Source organism: Betta splendens, chromosome 14 (assembly GCF_900634795.4).
Source record: "Betta splendens chromosome 14, fBetSpl5.4, whole genome shotgun sequence".
Taxonomy (NCBI): domain Eukaryota; kingdom Metazoa; phylum Chordata; class Actinopteri; order Anabantiformes; family Osphronemidae; genus Betta; species Betta splendens.
Window position 1 is genome coordinate 10273962 of NC_040894.2, and position 25023 is coordinate 10298984.

The window sequence follows — 25023 nt, forward strand, 5'->3', positions numbered from 1 at the left end:
AGCGCTTCCCTGAAACACTAACAGTCACCGGCTTCTTTAAAAGATTAACTCCTTAATGTAACGTCCGCTGCCTTCCCTCAAAGTACTCGTTCTCATGCGATAGCGCGAAGCCAGTGTTTCGCTGTCGTAAGCTATTATGTGCAAAGTTTAAGCGTCGCAATGAAGCTTCAGCTTCATTAACTAAAGTCTTTACAGGAATAAAAGTTCAGTTCTGATCCGGACACGTCGGCTCCCTGCTGTGACGCTGCACCAGGTCCCTGCACGTCGGCGCCGCGATGCCGCTTCACTTATATGACACATAGAGCGCTTTAAGCAAAGCAATGGGTCCTGATCAACAAACCTGAGAGCAGCAGCAGCAGCTGGTAGTTATTGAGACGTCTCAGTGAGGCCTACAACTGTGAACCTCGTGGCTGCACGTGAGGAAAGCTCTTTAAAGCCATTTTTATTTTATTATCCCATCCATTTAAGCCTGGATCACAGTTGTGCACCAGCTGGGTGACACTGCCCACGGCCGAGCCACACGTCCAGGATGGCCAGAAGAAGCATTTAAAATATATATGGGTGTCACCCCTGCTGCAGCTTTTCTGTGTGCGCGGTTCAAGATGTAGTGTAGGTTTTTGACTTCCAATCACATCCCATTCAGATTCCGACGATAGCTGGTGAATGCATTTTACGACATATTCTCTAACAGTGAGCGCTCTGCGGTTCTACCTGGAGCCCATTAGAGCCTGTTTGCAGTTGAACACCGGATCCTTCTTCTTCTTCTCCTTCTCCGTCCAGTCCTCCCCTCACATTCCAGCGCCCGCTGCCATCCCTCTCCTCCTCCGGCAGCCCGTTCCTCCATATCTGGTGCCAGCCTCGGCGGCGGCAGCGGCTCGGCCCGCGTTGGAGATCGGTGGAATTCCCCGCGCTCCTTATTTTATGCCATGATGACCTTGAGCTTCAGTTAATTAATGTGCGGCCTGTTGCAGGAAGCGGGTTTCAAGAACAGAACAATGTGTGTTCTCACTCTGAATACAGTACTTCTACTACAGCTGGAGACTTTATGGTCCTTGTCTTGGTTTATATCTAATAATATGCAAAACCTTACAAACAGACTCCTCCAGTTTTCAGGGTCAGAATGATTTTAATTGTTTTTAAAAGATGATGCAGCTTTACAACTTGGAAAAAACACATATATTGAAAAATACACAACAGGTCACACGAAACGTATAAATCATACAAGAGATGACTTTAGAAGTCGAGCGTTTGGACACCAAAACAGACATCGAGCCATCAATCAGCTGATCAATATATACAGTTTACTGTAGCATGTACAAAGAACCAGGTTAATATGCAGTACACTGGGCACGTACATGGTAGAAGCCACCGTCCACTGACATCCAACGAACACCAACTTACTGAGACTAAATCGTTAGTATTAAAAACTCCAGGGGCATCGACGAGGCTCATTGAGATCGACAGAATCCACTGGCTCTGGTAATGCCTTCAGATTGTCCCTGTGACGTGTCATAAAGCTCAAACAGCATAAAAAACACTCGAGAATAAAGAGTAACAAAATGTTGACTGCTAACACCAGTCTGACAATATAGTGCATTCAGGAAAGGAAAGCAGGCTTGAGGCATATCCTGTTTCGGAATTTTTGATTTTGATCAGAAGTTACGCATCATGTGCTCTCTAAAAATACCGATGCTCTGAATGATGTTACTGTTTTGGAAACATAAAAAATATATTGGTCGTGTTCTAATTAGGCTTCGAGCTGCTTCTTCAATGTAAGCACGCGAGCAAGTGTCAGGCTGCGTCTAGTTGCTGCACCGCGGTCACTTTCATGGGCGTTTCATCCCTTCCCTGTTCCTTTATCGCACAGAGAAGAATGTGTGAAGACGCATCGTGACATGAGACGTTAATGGGGGCGTGACGGCTGCGGTCTCGCGCCTCCAGCTCGATCCGCGCGCGCGCTGAACGGCGGGGGGAGGTGAGCGTGCGCGTGCGTCGCCGTGAAGCTGAAAGTTGCACACAGAGTCGTACCGACGTGCGCATGCATCTACGAGCCCGCCAACGAAAGCCACACAGTGAATGTACAGTTACGGAGCGTGGCGGGAAACCCCACGGAAGCGCTGGCCACGTGCCGGGATCCGCCGCGGCGGCCGGTGGCGCCCAGTTCGCGCCTTTATAGCAGGTCAGTATCAAATGGCCTCGTGTTGCAGCCGTTGTGGTCTATTGGAAAAACAGGTCATTGTTTTGAGCGAGTTAATTCGTGTTAATGCGCTGGGGCAGCGTTGCTCTGTGACCAGTTATCTTCAAGGCATTCCACAGCTATTTCTGAGGTTTGGCAGCGTCGGTCAAGGACTTTCACATTCTGCATCTTAAAGCCTTCCAGTTTCGACTTGGCCGCCGGGTTATTTGTTGCCCTGGTGGAACGGTCCCCTTCAGCGGCTCCGGACCCCGGCGCCATTGTTCCTGCTCCGCTAGTGGTCAGAGCTCGGTTGCGTAGGTGTGGGTCTCACTGCTTGTGTTACTTCAGTCTGAGCTTGCGTTTTTTGTACAGTAGCGCTGCATTAAAACGCACGCGAAGCCGTCTTGACGCTCGGACTCATTTTGGAGCGGTGCTGCGGGGAAAAGTGTCCAAATGCGCTTCCACGCCGTCACATCTCGATGCGTGGACGCCTTAAAACGAGCAACATCCAGTAGACAGACGGCACGGCAACAGAGAACGTGACGCGGGCGCACGTCTGTCTGCGTTGTCGCGCGGCCGCTCAGTAAAAAGACAATGTACAGTGTGAAGACGACGCGTGTGAATGCTAAAGCACTTTAAAGCGACATTTTGTGTTTCAGAGTTAAGTGTAGCTTCTTAATATGGCTGAAATAATAACAGTTAGCTGAACTTTTACATTTAATTAGCTGTACCTTAGTGGTAAAGTAATACTACTGATTATGTATCAGGTTGTGTGAAGTAGACAAAAATCAAGAGTCACCGGTTCCAATATGAGTAAAATACACGGGTGAGAGTTAAGTGACATCTGCTCCACGACCTCCCATGACTCGTCACGGCGTCGGCTGTAAAGCGGCGTTTTTATGCTTCAGTAAAGTCAACTTTTTACTGAACGCTGGTTAAATACTGTCTGGAATATATGGTGTCGTTCAAATAGTGGCAAAACAAATAAACTACAACTGCCTTCAGCTGCTGTCTGAGACACTTTGTGACGACCCCGAGTCGCGGCGAATGCGACTGGGAGCCAACTTTGACTGCTGAGAACTTTATGTGAACACAAATCGCCTAATTGGATCCAACGCGTCCTCTGTTACAAAGTTCACTATTTTGTTTTCACATTTTACAGGTTTTAAATGTGTTAAAATTACATTATTGTTACGTAAAAAAAAACCTAAAGCTTATTTCATCCTCCTCATTTCTTAGACAGATACAGATGCACCTGAAGGCAGCAGTGTTTTTTTTTTTTTTTTTGTAGTGATACACTACTAGTCATCAAATCTCTGGCTTCTCTCTCGTGCATCTAATAAAGTGTATAATGAAAGTCAAATAGGAAACATGATGATTTGAACCCTGCTACTTCTATGTTGCCGTAGCATTTCCACTCCTGCTGAAACCACAGACTCTGTTCAGAAACAGCAGAGGCGTCTGCAGGTGACGCCTTGTAGCTCCACATGTAGGAGCTTTGTTCTAGTAGGAAAAACAACCTTGAACAATAAAATAATCATTACAAGAAATTAAGCTGAACATGGAGGAAAACAGTATAAAGTCTTTGTTAAACTTTATGCAAAAAAACAACACAAGTCACTGATAAAAAAAAAAAAAGGTTCTACTCGTGAAACAAGATGGGTTTAGCTAAACCCGCCAAGATCTTTGGTACGTGAACCGAGATTATCTCTCCAATCATCTCCGGGAAACTGACCTTCGTGGGGAGTGACTGAGCCTGGACGAACAGGTCGAACGTAAACTGATGGAGCTTCTTCACCGTCTGAAACGCAAGTAAAAAGTAAGGGCATGACATTTGAGCACAACACAGGGTGACCTCGGCCTAAAAGTGTGCCGACGCTTTTCACTCCTCACCATTTGGAGCGAGTCCAGGAGCCGGGTGAGCTGGTAGAAGCGCTGAGAACAATCGGCGGTCATGCGGTAGTTAATGAGTCGATCCAGTTCGTTGATGTAGGTGAGACGCAGCTCGTCAAAGTACTTCTGACTCTTCAGACCCTCCACTGGAACTGTTGGGAACAGGTTAGCGGTTAGCGCGCCGCTTTGGCACCGCCTCCATCGCGGGTTCGGACCCCGTTACTCACTGATGCTGAAGAGGAGCAGGGCCTTCATGCAGAGGAACTCCTCCTGGGTGATCTGCAGCAGCACGAACTCCTGCGAGAGGTGCCGCATGCGTATGCAGTGCTCGTACATGGTGGAGATGTGCATCCGGTGTCTGCGGGAGGGGAAAAGGTCGCGACGGGAGACGTGAGCGAACGAGGCCGTGCGAATCGTACGAGGTTAAAGCTCCTTCTACGTCTGACATTTGTTCTCTAATGAATGATGACAGAGGAGGAAGGAATATTCCTGCTTGGTTCCATTTCTAATGTTGTAACAGACTTTTCAGTGTGATCTTTGACATCAGCTATGTTAAACTAACTCATTGCGAATTCAGAATGTCTGCATTTGGTTTGAAGTTCATCTGAGGAGGTGATTGGAAATTTCAGAGCAGTTACTGTACTTCAACACAGATAGAAGTTTTCCACCACCTCTTCCTAAACGAATTAGGAAACTATGATTTGTAACGTTTTTTGTGTTTTTTGGCTTCATACGACTTTGGTTTATTCCAGAAATCCCCACATTTTCACAACGGAAGTATGAAACAATGAAATTCAACTCATTATTCTGAGTCTGTGGTAATGGAGGCAGCGAGTCAAGCTCGCATGAAGGTTTCATACATGCAAGCGATTCCATAATGCAATCATCCAGGAGTTTCGGAATAAACAATTATGATGTGATCTCTGGATTATTTCAACATGGACTCGGAGATAACAGTCAAATTTTGATTTATACTCTGGTGCCAGGATTCAGTGTTTCAGGGGTTTGAGCCATCTGTTTTGGGTTTGACCAGTAATTTGTCAAAAAAAGAAAAAAGTTTTGCAAGTTTGCCCAGATTTTTGAATGATGGGGAGTGAAATTCTAAAAGGCCCCAAAATTAGAATCAGATATTAGTGACACTGAGATTAAGTGAAGGACTGAATTGATTGAAGTATTGATTGATTGTTTTATACTTAAATCCCACTAATTAAAATTATCTTGCCACAGCTTTGAACTCTATCGGTGAATTGTTATATTATACATATATATTATGATGTGGGTGTTATGAAGATATTGCTGCGGACAAGCTGATAAAGTGAAGTCTAGATATTAAAATTATTAAAGATATTAGGTTTATTGATGACGGCACGAATCAAAAGCTAGCCAACCTGTTGACGTGACCATAAACACTCTTTACAGCGTCTACATTTGCCAAAAACTGTTTCATAATAGTAATAATTTCTAAAGTCTTAATAGTGTCACATCCAAGGACACTAAAAACTGCAAAGTCTGAAAATGAACACACTAATGGCTCTGCATTTATTAAGACCTCATTTAAATGAATACTACTGGCTTTACACTGACCTGGCTTATTCTATTTAGGACCCTACTTAATTTCTCATATTCCGTGGGATTCTCAACAACAGTTTTTAAACATTCCCTTATTCCGTGTGCACAAATGGGTCTATTTCAGTGACAGCCTGACTCGTGGTGACACAGTTACACGGTTCTATCTGGGAGCTGCCCAGTGGAGCAGCTTAGGCCTGGCTGCTCATTTCATTCCCCACGCAGACTTTTAGGAGTGAGCTCCATGTCACTTACAAGGCCATTACATTAACCTCTAGGCACTTCCTACCCTAGTTTTCTGGATAAAGAACCTGATCAATCGAGTCCAAAGAGAAAAATGTGACTATGGCTAAACCTTTTTAATTGGTGTGCTTTATTTCTAAACGTGACAGCTTCACACTCCTGCCTTGTGACCACCATCTAGTCTTTTATCAGGAATTTCTGTGTTTCAGTAAAGTGAAGTTCACATTCTCCTGCTAAATTAAAGCCCTTTCAAAAAATTCAATCTCCACATAATGCATGGCCTCAACTGGAAAAAAATCAAAAGCGGTAAAGGCAAAAAGATTAACAAGTGAAGATGACTTATTGTACAGTCAGCATGAAGAATAAATGCATTTGAATCACTGTACATAACGCTTGGTTGTGTATCAGTTTCTCTACCTGCTATATCTACCACATGCCAGTGAAAAACTGATGCAGCCAAATAATATTTCGGGTGTTATAAGCATTAATATTCCCCACCGACACTGTGATGAGACAGACCTCATCACTGTTGTTGGCTGTAATATCCAGATCTGAATCAGCTTCACTCACCAGGACTATGAGAATTTCGGTGCTGAAAACTAATGTTCCTTGCTTTAATCTCCCAGTTAGAAAAGAACACCTAAGGAGGAAATTGGATGAACATTGTCCATGTAACAAGCTCTTTGTGCTTGTACATGAGCGGGATAGTACATCGGAGGAACTGGTGGCTGTATCATGTCTGAAAGCGCCGGCTCACTCCATCTGGGAGCGTCACAAGGAGCGGAGCTCTGAAAAGCACCTGGCGGAATGGTTTCAGGATGCGACGCGGTACCTACTCGTTGAACACCAGATCCGGAGCGAAGTACAGCATCCTGCCGTTGACGTTCTTATAGGACCTCCATCCCAGGGCGAACACCATGACGCCCATCCACGAGTGCTGAATGACAGTCATCTGGTCGTCCACGTGCAGATTTCTGAAACCTAGAAAATGGGGTTCGCTGATCAATTAACAACATCAAGAAAATCAGAGCATGAAACATTTTACTTTCATGTGGACTCCTTTTGCACGTGCTGCTCAGAGATACGAACTCCTTCAGCTTTATGCAGGATATTACTGGTCCACCTGAGATCCATGGCGACAGGATGGACTCCCTGGAGGTGTCACTGCTACCAACCCAGATTCAAATGCCTTGTATTCCTGCTATTTAAACATCTTTGCTGTAATTCCTCAGTTATACGCTGATTATGTGAACAGTACTGTACATTTCAATCTATTAGAGACACTCTCGACCTTCAGCCCTGACTAATAGACACCATGTGCGTTTAGGCATTAAAACGATAAGCTCCAGGTTTTATATGACGCACTAAAAGGTTACCATCAAGCTGCCAAAGCCGATTCTTTGCTCCTATCTCACCAAACACTTCTCACAGGGACTCTTTCCTCTTTTTAAAGCAATCGCTTATGCTGAAGCGTTCCACCTACATGTCTGACCCCTCTCTGCCGGCCTCTTCCTGTTTGACCACTCCCAGGCTCTTTTCAGCCCGTTTCAGCCTGTGAGACGCTACCTTGCTCAGAGTCTGTAACGGCGGGTGTGTTGGACAATTAGACCTTTGCGGCTTTGGCGATAATGAAGCACTGCATTCTTTCAGGCCGTCTTAAGGAAGAGGTCGGGCTTCAGGCTTTCAGAACCCAACTGCAGCCTTAGTCTGTAGCTGTTGAGGCCCTTTCCTCCGCCACTGCCCTCATCACCTACAGTTTACCCCGTGGTTCCACAAACATGACTTATTGTCATGTTAATGATGCAAATATCCTTGACCCTGGGAGGTGATTGGATTAGATGGAATAAATTACATGTTGACAAATGACCATAAATTATGGTCTTTGTAGTGTGTAACTATCCACTTAGGGCCTCTGACATTTAATCTTGACGCCTATGCCAAGAAGGACAGCATCATCGGCTGCGTAGTGAACGGCTGCTCTCTACATTCATTACATCATGTCTCTGTCCCTACTCTACTCCCTCTCTGACACAACAGCTGCTTCAGTGATTGAGGCCCGCTGGTCGGGGGGGAAATTGTGCCATTTGGGTTGCTGCTCTAAAGCTTTATAATAGCCCGGCTTCTCTGTCAGACGCTCTCTCGCTGATGATGCACATGTTTTCAGTGACCTTTGGTTGGCCTTGTTCCGTCGTGCTGCTCCTCTCTATGCATCTTTACAGTACGTACCGTCAGTGGGTTTCTGCGGCCTTGGAGCTGAATTGAATTAAAGCGACGCTCCACCCCGAATCTTTCCAGTATCAAACAAACCATTTTAAATTGACTAAGCAAACACACGGGCCTTTCCAGAACATTTTAAATTAGTTTGCCTTCCAAAGTACCTCTCTGGCAAACACGCGGGATTCCCCATTGATTAATTTTAGTCATTTGGTAGAAGCATTTGGCAGAAGTGTAGCGCTACTGCGTTTTGATCCATAAAGGTTAGCTCTTAAAGGTAGCCCTTCTGCTCCTGACCCATGGAAATGCGGCGCTGGTGTTGTGTCTGTTTGTGGAGGCAGCTCAACTGCTCCACATTAGAATAAAGTAAAGCTTCATGCTCCGCTGACGCTGCATGAACCGAGTGGTGCCACAAGACAAAAACCTCGCTTGTTTTTGTTTAGACGTAACCCAAAGGTTCATGTGAACCCAATGTTGCCTCACTGGTTACAGCTGTGGGAGATCTAAATGAAGATGAAGCAGCTTTTAGTAGAATGATGTGTTTTTTATGTTTGTGTTTTTACTTTCATTTGATTATTAGTCACAGACTGATGTAACGCCGCTTTGTGCGCTTAAAAGTCCTTTATAAAGCGCCAGCCTGACTGAATAACACAAATCAGGTCCTCAAGTCCTACACCCGCAGCGTTTGTGTACTTTAACACTTTCTAGCACCGAGCAACTGGTTGTGATTGCAATCTTAAGCCCAGCGCTGGCACCGTGCCTTCCTTTGCCCCGTCGCTGCACATAGAACTGTACTGTGCTTTTGACACCTGTCGACCATGAATAAATGAATAAATAGTTGTGACGCTGGATCCAGTCCCCACAAGTGTTCATCAATTTAAGCCACTCACACCTGTCACGCTCAGAGAAAAATACCTTATTGTCAATGTTTACTGACACTTGCCTGCAGATTATTATAGCGTCTTGCAGCTCCTTGTTTTGGTTTTGCAGATTTCAATGATTTCTGAAGCTGTCGCCAGGCAAAACAAGCAGTATTAGCGACGAACTGGTGAGCAAAGTGCCCGTTTAACTGCCAAAGAGCTGAGCATTTCCCCCAAGGAGTCAGCTGATACATTTAAATGTATCAGTTAGAAACAAAAATGATCCCAAATAAATTGTAATGTTGCTCTGTGTCTGCTGAATGTATAATTACGTCGCTGTATCGACTCAAAAAGGTGCTAATTCGCGTTTACAGCTTGTTTTCACTGCTACCAAGTGACCAGAACCTCTGAGCATTTTATATCCGTCGTAGCCTTTATAGCTGCTTTTAAATTTCCCCAGACCCTCAGGTAAGTGTGGATAAACGGTCAACGATGCTTTAACACCTCCACCAGGTGACGTCCCTACCTGGCAGCCCTTTGGCCCATTTCACCACTTTGACCAGCTGCCTTTCCCCCAGTTCGTTCAGGCTGGTGAGCAGGGTGGCAGCTGAGTCCGGCTGGCCGTAGTCGTGTCCCGCGTTCACCACCTCGGGCTCGATGGACTGCAGGATGTTGAGGAAGACCAGCTGGGAGTTGAAATTCAGGACTGATTTAGGAGAAATGTTCTGGACGGCCTCTGCTGGGTCCTGAACATGGTGATCCTCTTCAAGGGTTTTCTGTTGTCCGATCTTTTTTAGTTTACGAGCTAAACACAAAGAAGACACGGAAAGAATGTTTGCATTTTAAAACGCTGTAACTTGTAATCAACGCAGATCGATTTTCTGCCATGCATTTTACGAGGTCCCAGCATAACTGCAGCTATAGGCAGAATGAAAACATGCCCTTCATTTCACAGGGTTTCTCTTGTGATCGCTGGCCCCAATTATACAGTATATGGTGAACATGCCTTGCGCATTACACAGCAGTGATAACTCTTACCCACCTAGTAAACTGTGATATAGTAAATCTTTCATACTGAATCAGTGTTTATTAGTAACAATTCAAAGAGAAATATAAATTAAATGCAACAATATTCAATACTGAGCCCCTAATAGCTCAGAAATCGAATTAAATTCCCTTTGAAGGGGACTTTAGTGCCAGATGAGGCTCATCTGGTGGAAGTCCTGTGGTCATTATTTGTAAGTACTTCTTCAGTATTCATTTTTGCCACTGCCGAGTTCTGAGTAGATGTTATTTATTTATATAAAGAAACTCAGCAAATGGTGCAGAGTTGCATCTTGTTTGTGTTTTCAGCCACAACTACTGTATAGGATCCTATATCATCAAACACCAAACACAGCCAACAGTCAATCTGGTAACTCCTCTATTTTAAACAGTGACAAAGATGCAGTTGTTTGAACTCATGCTTCAAACTCTGAGGCAGCTGCTCCACATGACAACCTGTGTTTGCAAACTAGAGGAAGTTGGAGATGGATCACTGATTTAGTCAACTTATTTACACTAACAATCTGAATGTACGGTATGTTTTATCTTCTACAGGTTAAATACCATTAAACATATTCTTAACCTAATTACCAGCTGTTGTCTCTCCACCTGTAACAGAGCTGCAGTGAGATCAGTCAAGCTTTAGCTCAGCCTTACATTCATAGAAAGATCTTAATTGAGTTTGAGCTTTATGAGATAAAAGAAATCAGACATTTTTCCACTTTTATCCGTTTGACTGACAAAAGAAAGTAACTGCTTATTGTCACAATGTTGCTTCTTGCACCTTTTGCGTGAAGAGTGTTTTATTAAAAACCACTCTCTGGCTTTTCAATTCAGTTTGATAAATATTGAACTGCCAGTTATAGATACAACTTAAGTCTAGCTGGGTTGAAAGAGAATTACAGATTATTTAAAACAGATAATTTGCAAGTCTCATATTTCCATTTGTAATCCAATAACAAATATTTCAAATGAAAATTGTTAATTAAAATTTCCTGCCAGGGATTTTCAGCTGTTAGACAGACAGGCACCTGATCTTTGCAGAGTACAGTCTAGATCGCTTGGGTTGAGCTAACCTTAAGACTCCCATGCTTGAGCTGGAGCCAATGCAAACAAGAGGAGGCTTCCAATAGATAGGTTGGAGTAAGATAAGCTCCCATTAAGACCAGAACAACAATTACTTTACAATTACTTAAAAGATGTTGCTCGTTGTCAGGATTAGGAGCTGGTCCACTGTCCTGTGCATAGTCTGACCAACAGTCAGTCACTGAGGTCAGTGTCTGAAATAGTTTCTAGCTGAAAGTGAGCTCCCGTGAATAAGCTGCAGATTTGTCCATTACAATCCAATTTTCTGTCAGATCAGTGCACATGTGAAATTTACAGACAATTTGTGCTACACGAATTCACACTTTTGATCCAATTCCTTCTATCCTGATGCCAGTCTCATTGTCATTATAATCATCATCATTATTGTACCTTTCGTTTTAGGTTCACTGGTTGTCTACCACTGCATAAGAAGCAGCGCTTGTTCGTCCTCTAGGAATTTCTTTTGGTCATGTGTGTCTTTGCGCATTTTTTCGTGCTTTGGCATCCACATTGTGGATGTGGTTACATCATTAGATCAGCAATGTAAATTGTGTCTCTGGAAGGGCAGGCAGGGGCATTATGTCTGACAAACGGGGAAAGAATTAAGACGCTCTCACAAAGAACAACGTCACATCCTATTATTTTCAAGTAGTCCTGTGGCTATAAAAGCAGCAACCACAGTGGGTTGCATTTAATGGCTACACCTTAATAATAAGAGTGTAGTAAATGGGATGACACTGCTGATTATATTGACTTGTGGCATAGGAGAACACGCATGTACAGCTGCCTTCTTGAACTTTTGCTAAATTATAACAGATTAGTTTCTCCTTTCAAAAAAAGCACACTGGTCAGATTCACGCAGTTGTTCTAATTTAGACTGATCCAGAGTAAAGTTGTGACATTTTGGTGGTAACACAGTTCATGACTTAGTCAAAATGAAGGACACAGCTAACCAGCATGGCTACCACAGCATTTTGTAGCAACGTGCCATCCCATCTGCTTTGCACTCAGTGGAACTATTATTTTCCAATGCCAAACACACGGCTCACGGGAAGCAGAGTGCCGCATCAGATGACCCTGCCTCCACCATCAGCCGATCTAAATCTCAGCTGTACAGCAGACGGGAGGAAAAGCAGCCAACAAGACATTTCCAGGTGACTCCTACTGTACATGAGTCTGACTGAGAGAGTGTCTGCAAAGCTGTCATCAACGCCAAACAGTGGCTATTTTGGCAGCTGACGACATAACTCATCATATTTCTTATTTTGAATGTCTTCAGTATTAATGTTGAAAAACTTTAAAACCTACATTTACTGTTACTGCCAATAATAAAAAAAATAACATATCAAAAATTTAAATTGAGGCATTTGAGTTTCTCAAAAAACATTCATATCTCTTTGGATTTGATGCCACCATTGCATTTTAAAACTTAGAAGCCAAAGCGTGTGTAACACTAAAGAGAACAGTGTATGAAGCAAAGCTATTTAAACATTATTGAACTTGCAGAACTTTGGACCCGTCTGAACATTTTAAAAGGCAACTTCACCTTCCACCTAATTCCTGATTCTACATTACAGAGCACATATAAGAGAGGCGATAAACTGCCCTTGGCTTTCACTAAGATAAAATCTCCTTTGAGCTCCACTGCTACAGTACAAGGGACATCTACAATGACTTCATCACTGAAGCTGACAATAAATTATGATTGTCATGATCACAATGTGTAGATGATAGAAAAGAGCTCACTAAAAATTAAATACTTGGGACAGACACCCAGCTCTGCAGAATACGGAGCTGCTGAGTCTGAGCCAGCGGTGTAGGGAGGAGAAAGTGGTCTGCTGGTGTGCAATGGCTGCACACAAATGAAACCGCCTTAGCGTGGCAAACTTTATTTCTAATTTTCATGAAATGGATCCCACAGAGGATGAAAAGCACACGGCGGGGAGCTTTGGATCCTATAGCAGGGAAATTCTCATTTTAATGTTGAGTATTGCGATACTAAAAATGGAATAAAATAAAAGCATGACTTGCTTTCCTTGTGTCAAAATTTCAATTTGGAGGCATTTCTCAACTGATAAAAGAAAGAATGAATTCAGATTTGAATGAAAATTCAAATTGCACCCACATTTCAAACCAAAAGTTTGTGCTTAGCTGACACCAGATTTTAGATATGGCTCATTTATTTATTATTAATGTTTACATGTATCTACCCAATTATCCCAGTAGAAATTAAGATAAAATAGTGATGTATTTAATAAAAGATACAGCACAGATATTTATAGATATAGATATAGATATAGATATAGATATAGATATAGATATAGATATAGATATAGATATAATGACTCGGAGCTAGTTAAGAAAAAACAAGACAAAAACACAAAACACAAGACAAAACACAAGACAGATGTATAATTGCGCTATATAAAAATTAAACACTCAAAAGAAATTTCTGTTTGGGGGTTGTTTTGTATAGAACTAGTCACATTTTTGGATAAAATTACAAATACTAATCCAATCTAAACATTTCCACTGTATTTGATGTGGTATTTAACTCAACAGTATTCAAAGGATGCCAGTTTGGAAACCTCAACTTTGAAAGTTTTACTGCGTTTACTGTGCAGACAAAGCACAGGGCACAAAATGGGTTGTTTCTGTTCATAGGGGAGGTCAGGAATGCAAAAGGACAAAATTTATCAAAGGAGGAGAGGAGGATCAAGCTACACTGTAATGAAGTGTAGTACTGTAGATCAGAGCCACAGCACCATTAGGCCCCGTGGATCCAGATTTATGTTAATAAGAAAGCAAGAGGTGGTAATCATGACCTTATGCAAGTCTGAATAAGGACAAACATTGAATCAAATTTATGAGCAGAAATATAATTATTTAAAATATGTGATGTACTGATCTCAAACTAAACCACCTAGATTTAATTACAGCCGTAAACGGTAGGGGTGTAAGAACATAAAGTGGAAGTTCAGAAATTCAGAAAGCGTCTTCGTCTTGTTTCTTTGGGCAAAACCAACTGGAACGCAACCTTGGAATAGATAAGGGCACTCTGTAGGGATTCAAGGACTGACCCAAGAGAAGTTGGAACATTAAATTTAATATGATATACTATGACATTAAAATGGAAAGGTAAAAAGTACTATTAAAGAAAGTTTAAGGTTAACTGCAAAGATGTTTTATCTGACAAAGCCTGCTCATCACAAGAACCTAAACTCCAACGATAAAAATATGAACATTTATTTTAACTAGATGACTTTTACAACTGCAACAATGCTAGACGAGCCGTACCACAGAAAAAGATAGTTTTGGTGGCAGATTGGGGGTAAATGGACTGGCCAAACAACCATAACCTGACTCCATGTCTACAGACGGTCGGAGGAAGTTAGACTACCTGGAAAAAGACAGACAGCATGCAAACTAAATCAGAAAGGAACGTGGCCATTTAACGGATTCGAACCCAGGCCCTACGTAGCTGTGCGGGAGCAGCGCCGGATGAACACAGCCTCGGCTGGCGGTGGCAGTATCGCTGCTCTGCTTCTGTTTGCGGATGTAATCAACGTTCCAGACATAACATTGAAATTAAATGACAAAACTGAAACCAAGTACTTTTTAATAACAACGCTTTTCAATCTTGAACAGATGAGGAACTCGACAGATGAAAGACTCTGAGATTGGATTGCTCTCCGGACCTCCCGAAGTAAGAGAGAAACACTGTAATAGATCTTAATAATATCATGCGATGATACCAAGCTTCAAATTGGTTAATTAATGTAAATTCTAACATATTGATGTGGTAATGAAAGGGCTCCTATTAAATTGCTGTAAGTAAAAGACCTATGGGATAATAAATATATAATTTTTTGGCATTCACAGCTACGAATTATTGTCATAAATTTTCCCGTGAAATGCCACGAGTGAATTACATCTCCATGATGAGAAGATAAGTGAAAGGATCTTTTTAGCCACAACTAGAAAACGTGTGCCTTTTTACTGACAATCACAGCATTAGATCACATTTTCCCTCCATGGGTTTGTCAGCGACTGGTGGCAAAATTACCAGCATGTCTGCTGCTTTAATTCACATGTCTCATGTCAGCTTTGTGCTTCTAGTACAATTTTCACCGTTAACAGAATGAGAAAATGGAAGAGAGTGAAAATTGAACACAAGACTAAAATTAGTCCACTACATGTCAATCTTTACAGCCTAATATGACGAACAGGTCTGGGTGACAGTAAGGAGAAGTGAATGGAATAGGTCTAAATTGCATGGCAGCTCAGTCAGGGGCTTGATTATCAGTAACATCCCCTATTGTGATGATGCTACAATTGGGAAGAGCCAGCTAAGATGTGCAGTGTAGAGAATAAAGTACTTGGTCTTGGGAAACCATTAATAGTTTCACTTTTAGGACTTCACTTTCTCTGTTGTGTACTTTGTACCTATAGTAGTTCGCTATTATAGCCCTTACGGCACAAATGTATACGTCTAGATGTATATGCACACAAAAAATTTACTAACAAATTATGGAATGAATGGAAGAAATGTAAACAGCTCTGATGAAATAAAAAGCATTATCACTGTTTTTCTCAAAAGCAGATCTTAGTAAATTAATCCGTCCTACCTCCGAGCGTCATTCCAGCTTCAAAACACTTCTTTAGCCGACACGAGGGGCAGTTTTTTCTTCTCAGTTTATCAATAGTGCAGTCGTTTTTGCTTGCACACAAGTACTTCTGTTTGCCTGCGTGGACAGAGGAACCACACGTGGCTTGGGTGAATTAAAACATTGCATGTGCTCGTTTTAGACTCGTAAGAGAAATCCACGCCGAGGAAGCTCACCTTCTGCCGCCCGCTTGAAGAAAACCTTGCAGCTACCGCAGGTCAGTGCGCCGTAATGGCAGCCAGACGCTTCATCTGAACAAATCAGGCACGTCCTCTGCGGTGGAAAGAAGAACTCCATGGGAAACATGTGCTCCCTGCCTGTGTCGAACCTGCAGTCAGACATGTGAAAGGTGTAGTTTATAAACCATGAGCTATAACTCTAACCTGTAACTAAAAACAAGCTGCTGGTCGTACTGCAAGTTGTGGTGGCTCCAGCACGTGAAGAGTTTAACAGACAAACTGTAGTATTATCTACTTTACACAGAAATGTGGAAATGCATTTATTAACAGATGTGATTTTATTGGTATTCAGTTATGGTCTTTTTCAGATGATATTTGTAATGATGTCACAAATGAGGCCTAACCTTGAACTTTAACACAGTGCCACCATGATTCTCATTCACTGTTCTGGACTGTAACCACAGTTTAACTGTTTATTCCCCAGATCCACACTGCAGCCGCTCACGGCGCGTGAGAGAGAACGAGAGTGCGATAAGTTTTTCGGATATTGTGGGAAAGATTTGAGCTCCGGCGCTGCGGCCAAGTAGGAAGGGGGCGGAGGTGGCTGGCTTCAGCCTTGAACACTCGAGAGTTTGGAAAAGGCTCAGACATAACGTTGTCCGAGTGACGTGAATGCGAGATTTCAGGGTTCAGTGTAAGAGTGACAAGGATAAAGCTTAAGGGAAAAACCTCCTCTATGATCTGATCAAAAGGGAAACGATACGTCATCTGCTGTAATAGGAAACATGAAATCCAGAACTTGAGTTAATTATATTTAAAGAAAAAAAACTTTGCTACTATTGTAGGTCATAGTTTTAAATTTATGTATTTGATGTATAACACTAGTAGCCAACAAAACCTGTTATTGTGCATGTTTAGACTAAACTCCAGTCAAGGTTGTGATTAAAACGACAAGGCAGTTCAAACACCAGGAGCTCAGCTGATGAATAGTGACAGTCGTCTGGGATCCATCAGCACTGGATGTGAAAAATATGTATGTCAAGATGTGCATGCCAACACAGTGAGGGCACAGATCACCTGAGGCAATCACAAGTAATCTCTGATGAAACAAATGCCCCTTGGATCAGTTGTATGTACAAGTGTAAAGACATCCGTTCACAGCTGTGAACGCTCCGCACGAAGGCGGCATAACAAAGTCCACCGTCCCTGCCCGAATACCCAGAAAGGGTTATCAGTGGAGTCACCGGCCAACATTAAATTCAGTTTCAGCTTTAATGCCTACAGCCCAGAGGAACAACAGGAAGTAGCGTCCATATATGGACACCTCCTTTCACCACGGGGACTCAGATCAGGACTTGAGGCAGGTTCGTCGGGAACAAAACCTCTGTGAATGAAGTCATGCTGTCGTAGCATGTGCAGAAAGAGTCCTGGCGTTGTCGTGCTGCGATTCACCCACTTCCTGGAAAAAGGCGTTGCCATGATGCCAGCACATGTCTCGCTAAAGCCCCAGTGTACACACTGACATCAAAGAAGCCGTGCCGCTGGCGGCGACCCGGCCCGGCCCCGCTTCTATAAGGCCGACTGGAACCTCCGCTCGTCGTCTGGACCGTTTGCGTCTCCTGCAACTACAGACCCGGGGACTGGTTTTTAGCTAATGAGCAGGAAAGAGCTGAAATGTGGACTTTGTCTGAGCTGGTGTTGGTCTATTCAGAACGACAACAGGCCCGGTGAACCCGGCGACTTTTCTGTCTGTCTCTATCTTATCTACTGTGACTGGCAACTCGTTTAAAGTTTGGCACGGAGTCATGTGTCACAGTTCATCCCTGCGTGGGCAGTCTGAGCCTTCGGTGGATTCTCCTTTCTCCACCCGTCACTAATTAAGCTGGTAATTTCCAAACCCGCACCAGTGTTCAGCAAATATCTGTTAAAAACGCTTATTTTGCCTCATACAGACTTTTGTTTGAGTGAAGGCATCAAAATATAAAAATAGAGAACAGTTCTGAAAATGATGAAGTTCTTTTGTCAAATATGCGCACTTACTTACAGCAACTCTTTAGAGGCCAGTGTTTCTAGAAATGTGCTTATTTCATAATTTGCTTTGCTTTATGTACTTGTAGCTTTTTCTGACAAACTCGATCAGACATCCCTACAATTTGGTAGTTTATATAAACAGAACAATCATCTGTATTCTATGAAGGTCAGCAAAATCAAATTGAATCTATTTTGCGTGAAGTGTTTTCTGATTAAAGCGGATTAGGATTATACCTGCTCTAATTTTAACATGCTTTGCCGCACTAATAATATTTTACCTGCTCCGACAAACACATATCAAGCACAGGAAAAACCTGCTTTCCTCACTCGAGGCTCACTTGTGACTGATTGGCCTCCTTGGCTTCCAAAACCAACGTGCATCCGCACAAGTCGAGGCAAAAACACGTGAGCCTGGAAACTGTTTACAGCGTAGTATTCGAGAGATAAATAATGGAACAAACATCTGTTTTCACTCGTTTATGAGGCGCCGATGCAGCGCGTCCTCGGTCAGAGAGGACACAGGTCGGCTGAACACGAGACAATATAATGTAAGCACCAATGTTACTCGATGAATGAACTCGACTGCCGGGCACTAAATCTCACTTAGTGCAATTATAGTGAGTATTTTTATAGATTTAGCTTTGGATAGTCACTCTTCGACCTCCATGTCTACAGGACATGTGCTGTGTGAGTCACAGTAGCTGCTACTGGGTTGGTAAAAATAAAAGTAAACAATGAAAAAGTCATTTGTTAAAGCTCAAATCAAAAAACATGTGTTTGTTGTATATGGCACCTCTGTAGTGAACATACGTTGTAGCTACTCATTTACTACCGCGCTTTATTTTTTTATTATGTATTATAAATCAAGCAAATACTAAGGTGACAGAGGTGTGCAGATCATGAACACCCAGCTGAGATCCACTTCCTGGTCCATGTATCTGGTTTAGCGTACACACACACACACACACACACACACACACACACACACACACACACACACACACACACACACACACACACGCGTTTGCAGGATCTTAGTGTACTGAGCTCTAATAAAAGAGACACTGGCATCAGACAGGACACTCAATCATTCACCAGTCCAGAGAAATCACGCAGCGTCGGCGAAAGGGCATGTTGATGTTAGCTCACACGCCGTTAATTCGGCCCGAGGCAGATGTCACGTTCGAGACACACGGACACGCACGTTAGGAACAACTTCATGAAGTAGAACACGCTTATCAAGTAATGTTTAAAAAGTCATTTACTAATTTTGTTTTTTATGTACTGTGTGTGCACATCTGACACATTAATAAGATAATAAATCAAAGAATAAGTTGAACACCTACAGCTGTTACTAGGAAATGGCTTAAAAATTAAATTAAATCCTAATACTGAGGACGTCTTATTCTTTTCCATGTGCGGTTCTACTGATACAAATGTTCAATAAATGTACTGTGTACTGTCCTAGTTGGATATTTATCGAGCACGAAGTCACGATTGAACCTTAGCTTCTTGCCTGAAGGCCGTGTGCTGCACACGTCGGTGGGAGGCGGCGTCGGGCTGTGACGCGGAAACTCAAGCTTTCTGGAGCTTTCTGGGACGTAGCTTTAATGTTTTGCACATTTTGGGATACGTCTGGTGTTTGCTAACAGAGCTGCCGTGCGCGGTGGCGCTACGGCGCTAACTCTGCCTTAAGTCACTATGAGCTAATTCTAGTCCCAGCGCTTTTAAAATGCCAGCAGTGCAGCTACACTGTGAGCCTCCTACCAAACCAGTGTTTTTCCCTCAAAGACTGAACTTGTTTTTTTACATTTTTAATCACATTTCACTTGTTTAAAGTTCAGATTTCTGGAGCTCGATACTTTTGTTTCATCCTGGAAAATCTCTTGTTGGCTATTTTCTCCCTTAATTGAAGAACTAAACTACAGCCAGGACTGATTCCAAACCAAGTCTGGAAAGTCAGATTGAAGCAAGACCTATTTGAAATCATGTCTGGGACCCCGGCCCTTAGAGAATGTTTACGTTTGCAATGTAACATTCTGTATGAAATGTGAAGTTTAAAAACACGCGCACACACGCACACACACACACACACACACACACACACACACACACACACACACACACACACACACACAGTGTGTGTGAAAGGGAAAGGGAAGTTGGTGCAGGGGGGGATGTTTACTCCATACAAAAGGTGCAGTATTTAAGCATCCATCAGAAAAACTGTAAGTATCAATCACGGCGTAGAAAAAAACGCTCTCGCTGACCTTCACTTCGTTCACCCTAGGTTTAATCTACATCTCCAGACCTCAGCGCGCTTTAAAGTTACTCTCAACCTGGACTTCCATAGTCTGTCGGAGTGGAAAAGTTGAAACTAAAGACACATCTTTGGAAAAATATTGTCTAGCAAAAAAACACAATTACATCCAGATGTTTCGCTATTTGCAATTTTGCAAATATATATTTTTATATCATTTGTTCTGACTGATCCAGTTCATTTCGTGGACTTTGTGCAGAGAATAAGCTACTTTCCTGCATACATAAAATAATCATCATCTCTAGTATATTGCACGTATATTGAACTTGCATGCATATCATTGACACCACATCACATCCAACTTCCTACTGGGTGGTTGAGGTGTGTTGTATATAAATATGAACGCATATTTCCAATTTCTAAATGTCCTGTTTGTTCTCGTAATTTACTGCGCACATATATTTAAAGAAAGGTCAAAAACAAATATTATTGATAAGCTTCATACATAATGCAAGAAAAAAAAACATAATACTAATGTGCACAGTTTTTCGGGGTACTTGGCAGCCAGGTGGTGCCAAGCAAGACTTTGCCATCATTCCTCTATTCAATCCCCTCTGTATGTTTGGCACATGGCGAACAATGAAACTGGGTCTGATCCAACAACTCCCTGATTGCACTGCATGATGGAAAAAGAATCTAAACATCTGAAGTTTCCACACTACTTTTTATGCCAGTACTGGTGTGTCTACAAGGCTCATCGCCTGGTTATACTTTGATCCAGCTGATCTTATTCAGGCTTTATTAGGACAGATGATATCCTGGACCTGACTAATAAAAACAGTTGCCATTTATTAGGTACACTTAGAACTAAGTCAATCTAATCTAACATGCTGCAATAAATCAATAAAAGGATAATCTTCAGTTTGTTTTAGAGTTCAACAGTGTGATTATTTATTGGTTGATTTCGAGGTTTTTACTTTTTAATGTTTCATTTAAATAATGTTGAGCATTAAGTCAGTTATTCATAGAAAATAATGAAAAAGATCTTTTACTTTTATTTGTTAAGTCACTTTCATACAGTCATGAATAAAAGTGGTGGTTATTATGTTTGGACTTTTTGTGACTATGTTTATTTTTGGGTAATCCATCTTTATGTCTTTCAGTAAATTTGTAAGATTGGAAACCTACAAATTTACGGCACTTTTGCAATAAAGACAAAGGCTGTTTTTATTTCAGCGCTGTATCAAATAAATCCATCACAGAATAAAAGAAAATGCATTTGGGCAATCAAGGAGATAATAAGTCTCACTGGTTCAATAAGATTTTAAGGTTTAAGAGTAAAAATTACATTAGCGTAAATCTAATAACTTTATGTGTAAATGTGTCACGTGATTGAAATACAATCAACTGAAAATAGATTTTCTCCAAATTAAACGTGTGGGAAAAACGTCTCTTAACAGCGACTGTTTCAACTCTACTCTACAACTTCACTTTCAGACTCTTCAGGCAACATTGTAAATAGCAAAAACAGTAAATCAACTCCAGGTTGTTCATGCATTTAAAATGTCATGGATGCTTTTTAAAAAATGCACTACAACCTCGGTGATGAGCTACATTTTCCTAATGCATTTAGCCCAGCTGGATAATTTAGTCACTGCAGTAGGACGTGCGTGTGCGTGCGTCTGCGTGTGTGTGTGTGTGTGTGTGTGTGTGTGTGTGTGTGTGTGTGTGTGTGTGTGTGTGTGTGTGTGTGTAGTTAAGCTGTTCAGTTTAATGGTTGTGTCTAAATATTAAGTAAATGTAGGAGAGCTGTTAAGAGACTGGACCCCATAAAACACGCACGCCTAAAAACTGTGAGATACAAACAAGATGCCAGATGTCTAAATCTAGTCCAGATATGAACCATGACAGGGAGCGTGAAGTGCTGGGCTTCGTCTAAACTTGGCCAAAAGTTTACTTACACCTGAAGGTGACTCCTGGGGATAAACGCCACACACGCGTGACTGTACATTAAAGGTTCCCCATAAACATTAGTCATTTTGCATTACGCACCAATAACGGGGCTGCTGCATTTATAACTACCGCTGCTAATCAGGCGTACCTGCTGTCATTAAAGGTGACGTCCACCCACTCGCCGACCTCAGCCTTCATGTATGAGGAGCCGTAGGGCGGCCTCAGCATCCCGCCCGGGTACCACTGCTCCGGACGCCTCGCGCTCCTCTCGTACGGGCTACATATGAACGCGGCGCTGGTCCCCGCGCCGCCGGCGCTCGCGCACTGCCTCGAGCCCCAGAACTGCGTGTTGTACTTCTCGTTAAAGGTGTACGTGCCGCCCCACATCGCCGCGTCGGCGTCGCCGTCCTCGCGCTTCAACCGGACGCCGCACTGGGGCTCCTCGTAGCGGCCGAACTTGCTCTCCAGGACTTCGCCGAAGTCCCTCGCCTCGTCGGGGGCTCTGTAGAGGCGGCACGGCCGCTCCGCGGGCGTCTGGCCGAAGTGCGCCAAGTTGTCCGGCGCGGACGGGACGTAGGTGCAGGCGGCTCCGCGCGTCGGGTCCAGACGGTGCGCCTCGTCCGAGTGCACGTCGTCAGCCTCGCACAGCGCGAAGTTCGGCGGGTCCCCCGACGTCCGAGTCGGGGCGAGGTGCAGCCGAGGCGCGGGGTGGTCGGAACTTTTAAACACTTCCACCAACTGCCGCCGCCCGTGCAGGGACCGCTCGTCCGCGTCGGGGCACCTGTAGTCGCCGACGGCCGCCTGGGATCCGGGACAGCCCGGCGGCACGGCGAACAAATAGTCCCCTCGCGCGTGGTCGCCGGCGGCGCACGCCGGCAGCGCGGCGTCCATTTCGCCCGAGTCGCCGGACTCCGTCGTCAGACCCAGCGACACGGACACGGCTTTGCACAGCTCCCTGGCTGTTTCTGAGATTGTGGCGCAGGTAGAAAAAGAGGGGCTCTCGCCCACACGGCAGCCGGCGTTCAACAACTCCTCGTGAGGACCAGCGGCCGCCTGACAGCGGCGCTTTTCCATAGCGCAGGGTTGCGGAACGACGCGTCCGCAGTTTTTGCTGAAGCAGAGCTGACTCTCCTCACTTTTTAGCGTCATGCCGGGAGCGCTCGCGACGCCGTCTGCCGTCGCGTCGTCCCCCCCTGGCCAAACAGTGCTACAAGGTAACTGTCGGCTTCTTTGGCTCATTTCCCAGAAAGTGTTTACTTGGCCGGAGAACCCAACTTTGCGCGACGGAGTCTCCACAGGTCCCGGTTGGCGCTCGCGCTGCGAAAAAACGCGTCGGTGAAGGTCCCGGGGGAGCCGCAGGACTAACTCCTCCTAAGCGGAGGTCTTCGCAGTGTCGGAGGCGTTCAAGTTCGGTTTGATTAGAAGTGGGTTCGGGACAGAGCTCGCCGTAGGTAGCCGCGCCGTCAGCATCGTCCTTTCCCCCACTGACACAGAAACGGGGCGTGAAGTATTTACCACGGGCGAGTTCAAGTTTCCAGCGTAGAACAGAGATGTCACGCACGTGCACCTACCGCATTTTATGGACACGCTGTGTTGACGTAACGTCCCCGGGGCGCGAGCCTCTTTTTCTTATTTCACCCAGTGCTCGTCTGTGTCGTGGTTGGCGATTTGTCTCACGTTATTTATTTATTTATTTTTGATGTTTTTCGCGATGAATTGAAAAATGACCGCAAGTTAATTTAGCAGCGGGTTTTCACAGGTGTCCCCATTGTGTTTCATCGCTTGATAGCATCGCGCCGTCGCTTTTATGAGTCATGTAGTGTCCTCGTGTTCCAGCCTGTACTCGCTATCTACTGTGCATACATATTTTGTATGGGCCTGTCGTCAGAACCACGGACCCAAACGCAGACTCCTTACCTAGACTGCACGCTGCCAATTTAATTTCCAATAATGCCTCTATGAGTCTGCAGTTATAAATCCTTTCCAAAGATTAAATGTGAGCTTCCCACGAGCATTCTACTCTACAGTCTGTCATTTCAACTCACTGGACTAAATTACTGGTTGAAAGGGACATATGATTATTTTATTTGGTGGGATTTATCAGAGCAAGCTGAGGTTAAATTTCAATCAGTCACACTGGTGCATTCGGTAACATTTCAACTAACTCCCAGAAATGTTTGACAAACCCATCTATTATCTATCATCAAAATGCTGTATTTGCCATAAACCATTCAATACACAAATCTGTTTTTATTTTATAAGACGCTGGAGTGGAAGCTCGTTTGTCTTCCCCTTTAACCACTGGTTTCTCCGGGCTACTTTTAAACTTCCCATCCACTCAAAGTCATTTGTAGTGAGTTGCGTGTCCTTAATGAGGACGCTTCTCAAAATCCACCTTCAATAGTGTTTTTGTCACAGTTTTCCAGTTGACCACTTCTAAATCAAACACTCCTTAAATAAATCTCAGTACTGAGAGTAGTAATAATAAAAACTAGAATTACTAGATGGGCCTGCTCATGTTTGTCTTTGAACAGGTGCAGTGATTCTAGGTGGTAACCAGTGGTTATCCCACACGTGCCATCACCTGAGTCAGGGCTCAGGTGATGATGACAGATCAGCTTTCATGTAACACTCTTTGATTTGATGCCAGTAGTTTTTGAAGAAAATGACTATTCTCTCTATTTATTATAGAGAGAATATATTCTCTCTATTATATTATTATTCTAGTGGGTTAGTGGGTCTCATTGTCATTGGGGCCCGAGGGTCTGATCCTGATCATCAACCAGTGGTAATTTAATATATGTGTGTGTGTGTGTGTGTGTGTGTGTGTGTGTGTGTGTGTGTGTGTGTG

At 43.5% G+C, this 25023-nt stretch overlaps 1 protein-coding gene across 2 annotated transcripts; it reads right to left on the minus strand.

The window, feature by feature from the left end:
* Nucleotides 1-1106: 1106 nt before the first annotated feature.
* Nucleotides 1107-23904, minus strand: ar (androgen receptor). 2 transcript variants are annotated; one of them, XM_029173557.3, is made up of 8 exons: nucleotides 22321-23904; nucleotides 15926-16077; nucleotides 15711-15854; nucleotides 9479-9757; nucleotides 6715-6859; nucleotides 4297-4427; nucleotides 4070-4221; nucleotides 1107-3977 (listed from the first exon to the last, which is right to left on the minus strand). In XM_029173557.3, exons 1-8 carry the CDS (start codon nucleotides 23409-23411, stop codon nucleotides 3819-3821), a joined length of 2253 nt encoding a protein of 750 aa, XP_029029390.1. In that variant the 5' UTR covers nucleotides 23412-23904; the 3' UTR covers nucleotides 1107-3818. The 2 variants fall into 2 exon arrangements, with proteins under 2 accessions (XP_029029390.1, XP_029029391.1); XM_029173558.3 differs by having other exon boundaries at nucleotides 15711-15827; nucleotides 22321-23901.
* Between the last annotated feature and the right edge of the window lie 1119 nt (nucleotides 23905-25023).

Bases quoted from the DNA above. Each gene is read 5' to 3' on its own strand.
- ar (XM_029173557.3), bottom strand. From the start codon at position 23,411: ATGAGCCAAAGAAGCCGACAGTTACCTTGTAGCACTGTTTGGCCAGGG. The intron at 9,758-15,710 runs GTAGGACGGATT...CTTTGTGTTTAG, and splicing joins AGCTGGAATGACGCTCGGAG to CTCGTAAACTAAAAAAGATC. The intron at 4,428-6,714 runs GTAGGTACCGCG...CCCCTCCCGCAG, and splicing joins CCGGATCTGGTGTTCAACGA to ACACCGGATGCACATCTCCA.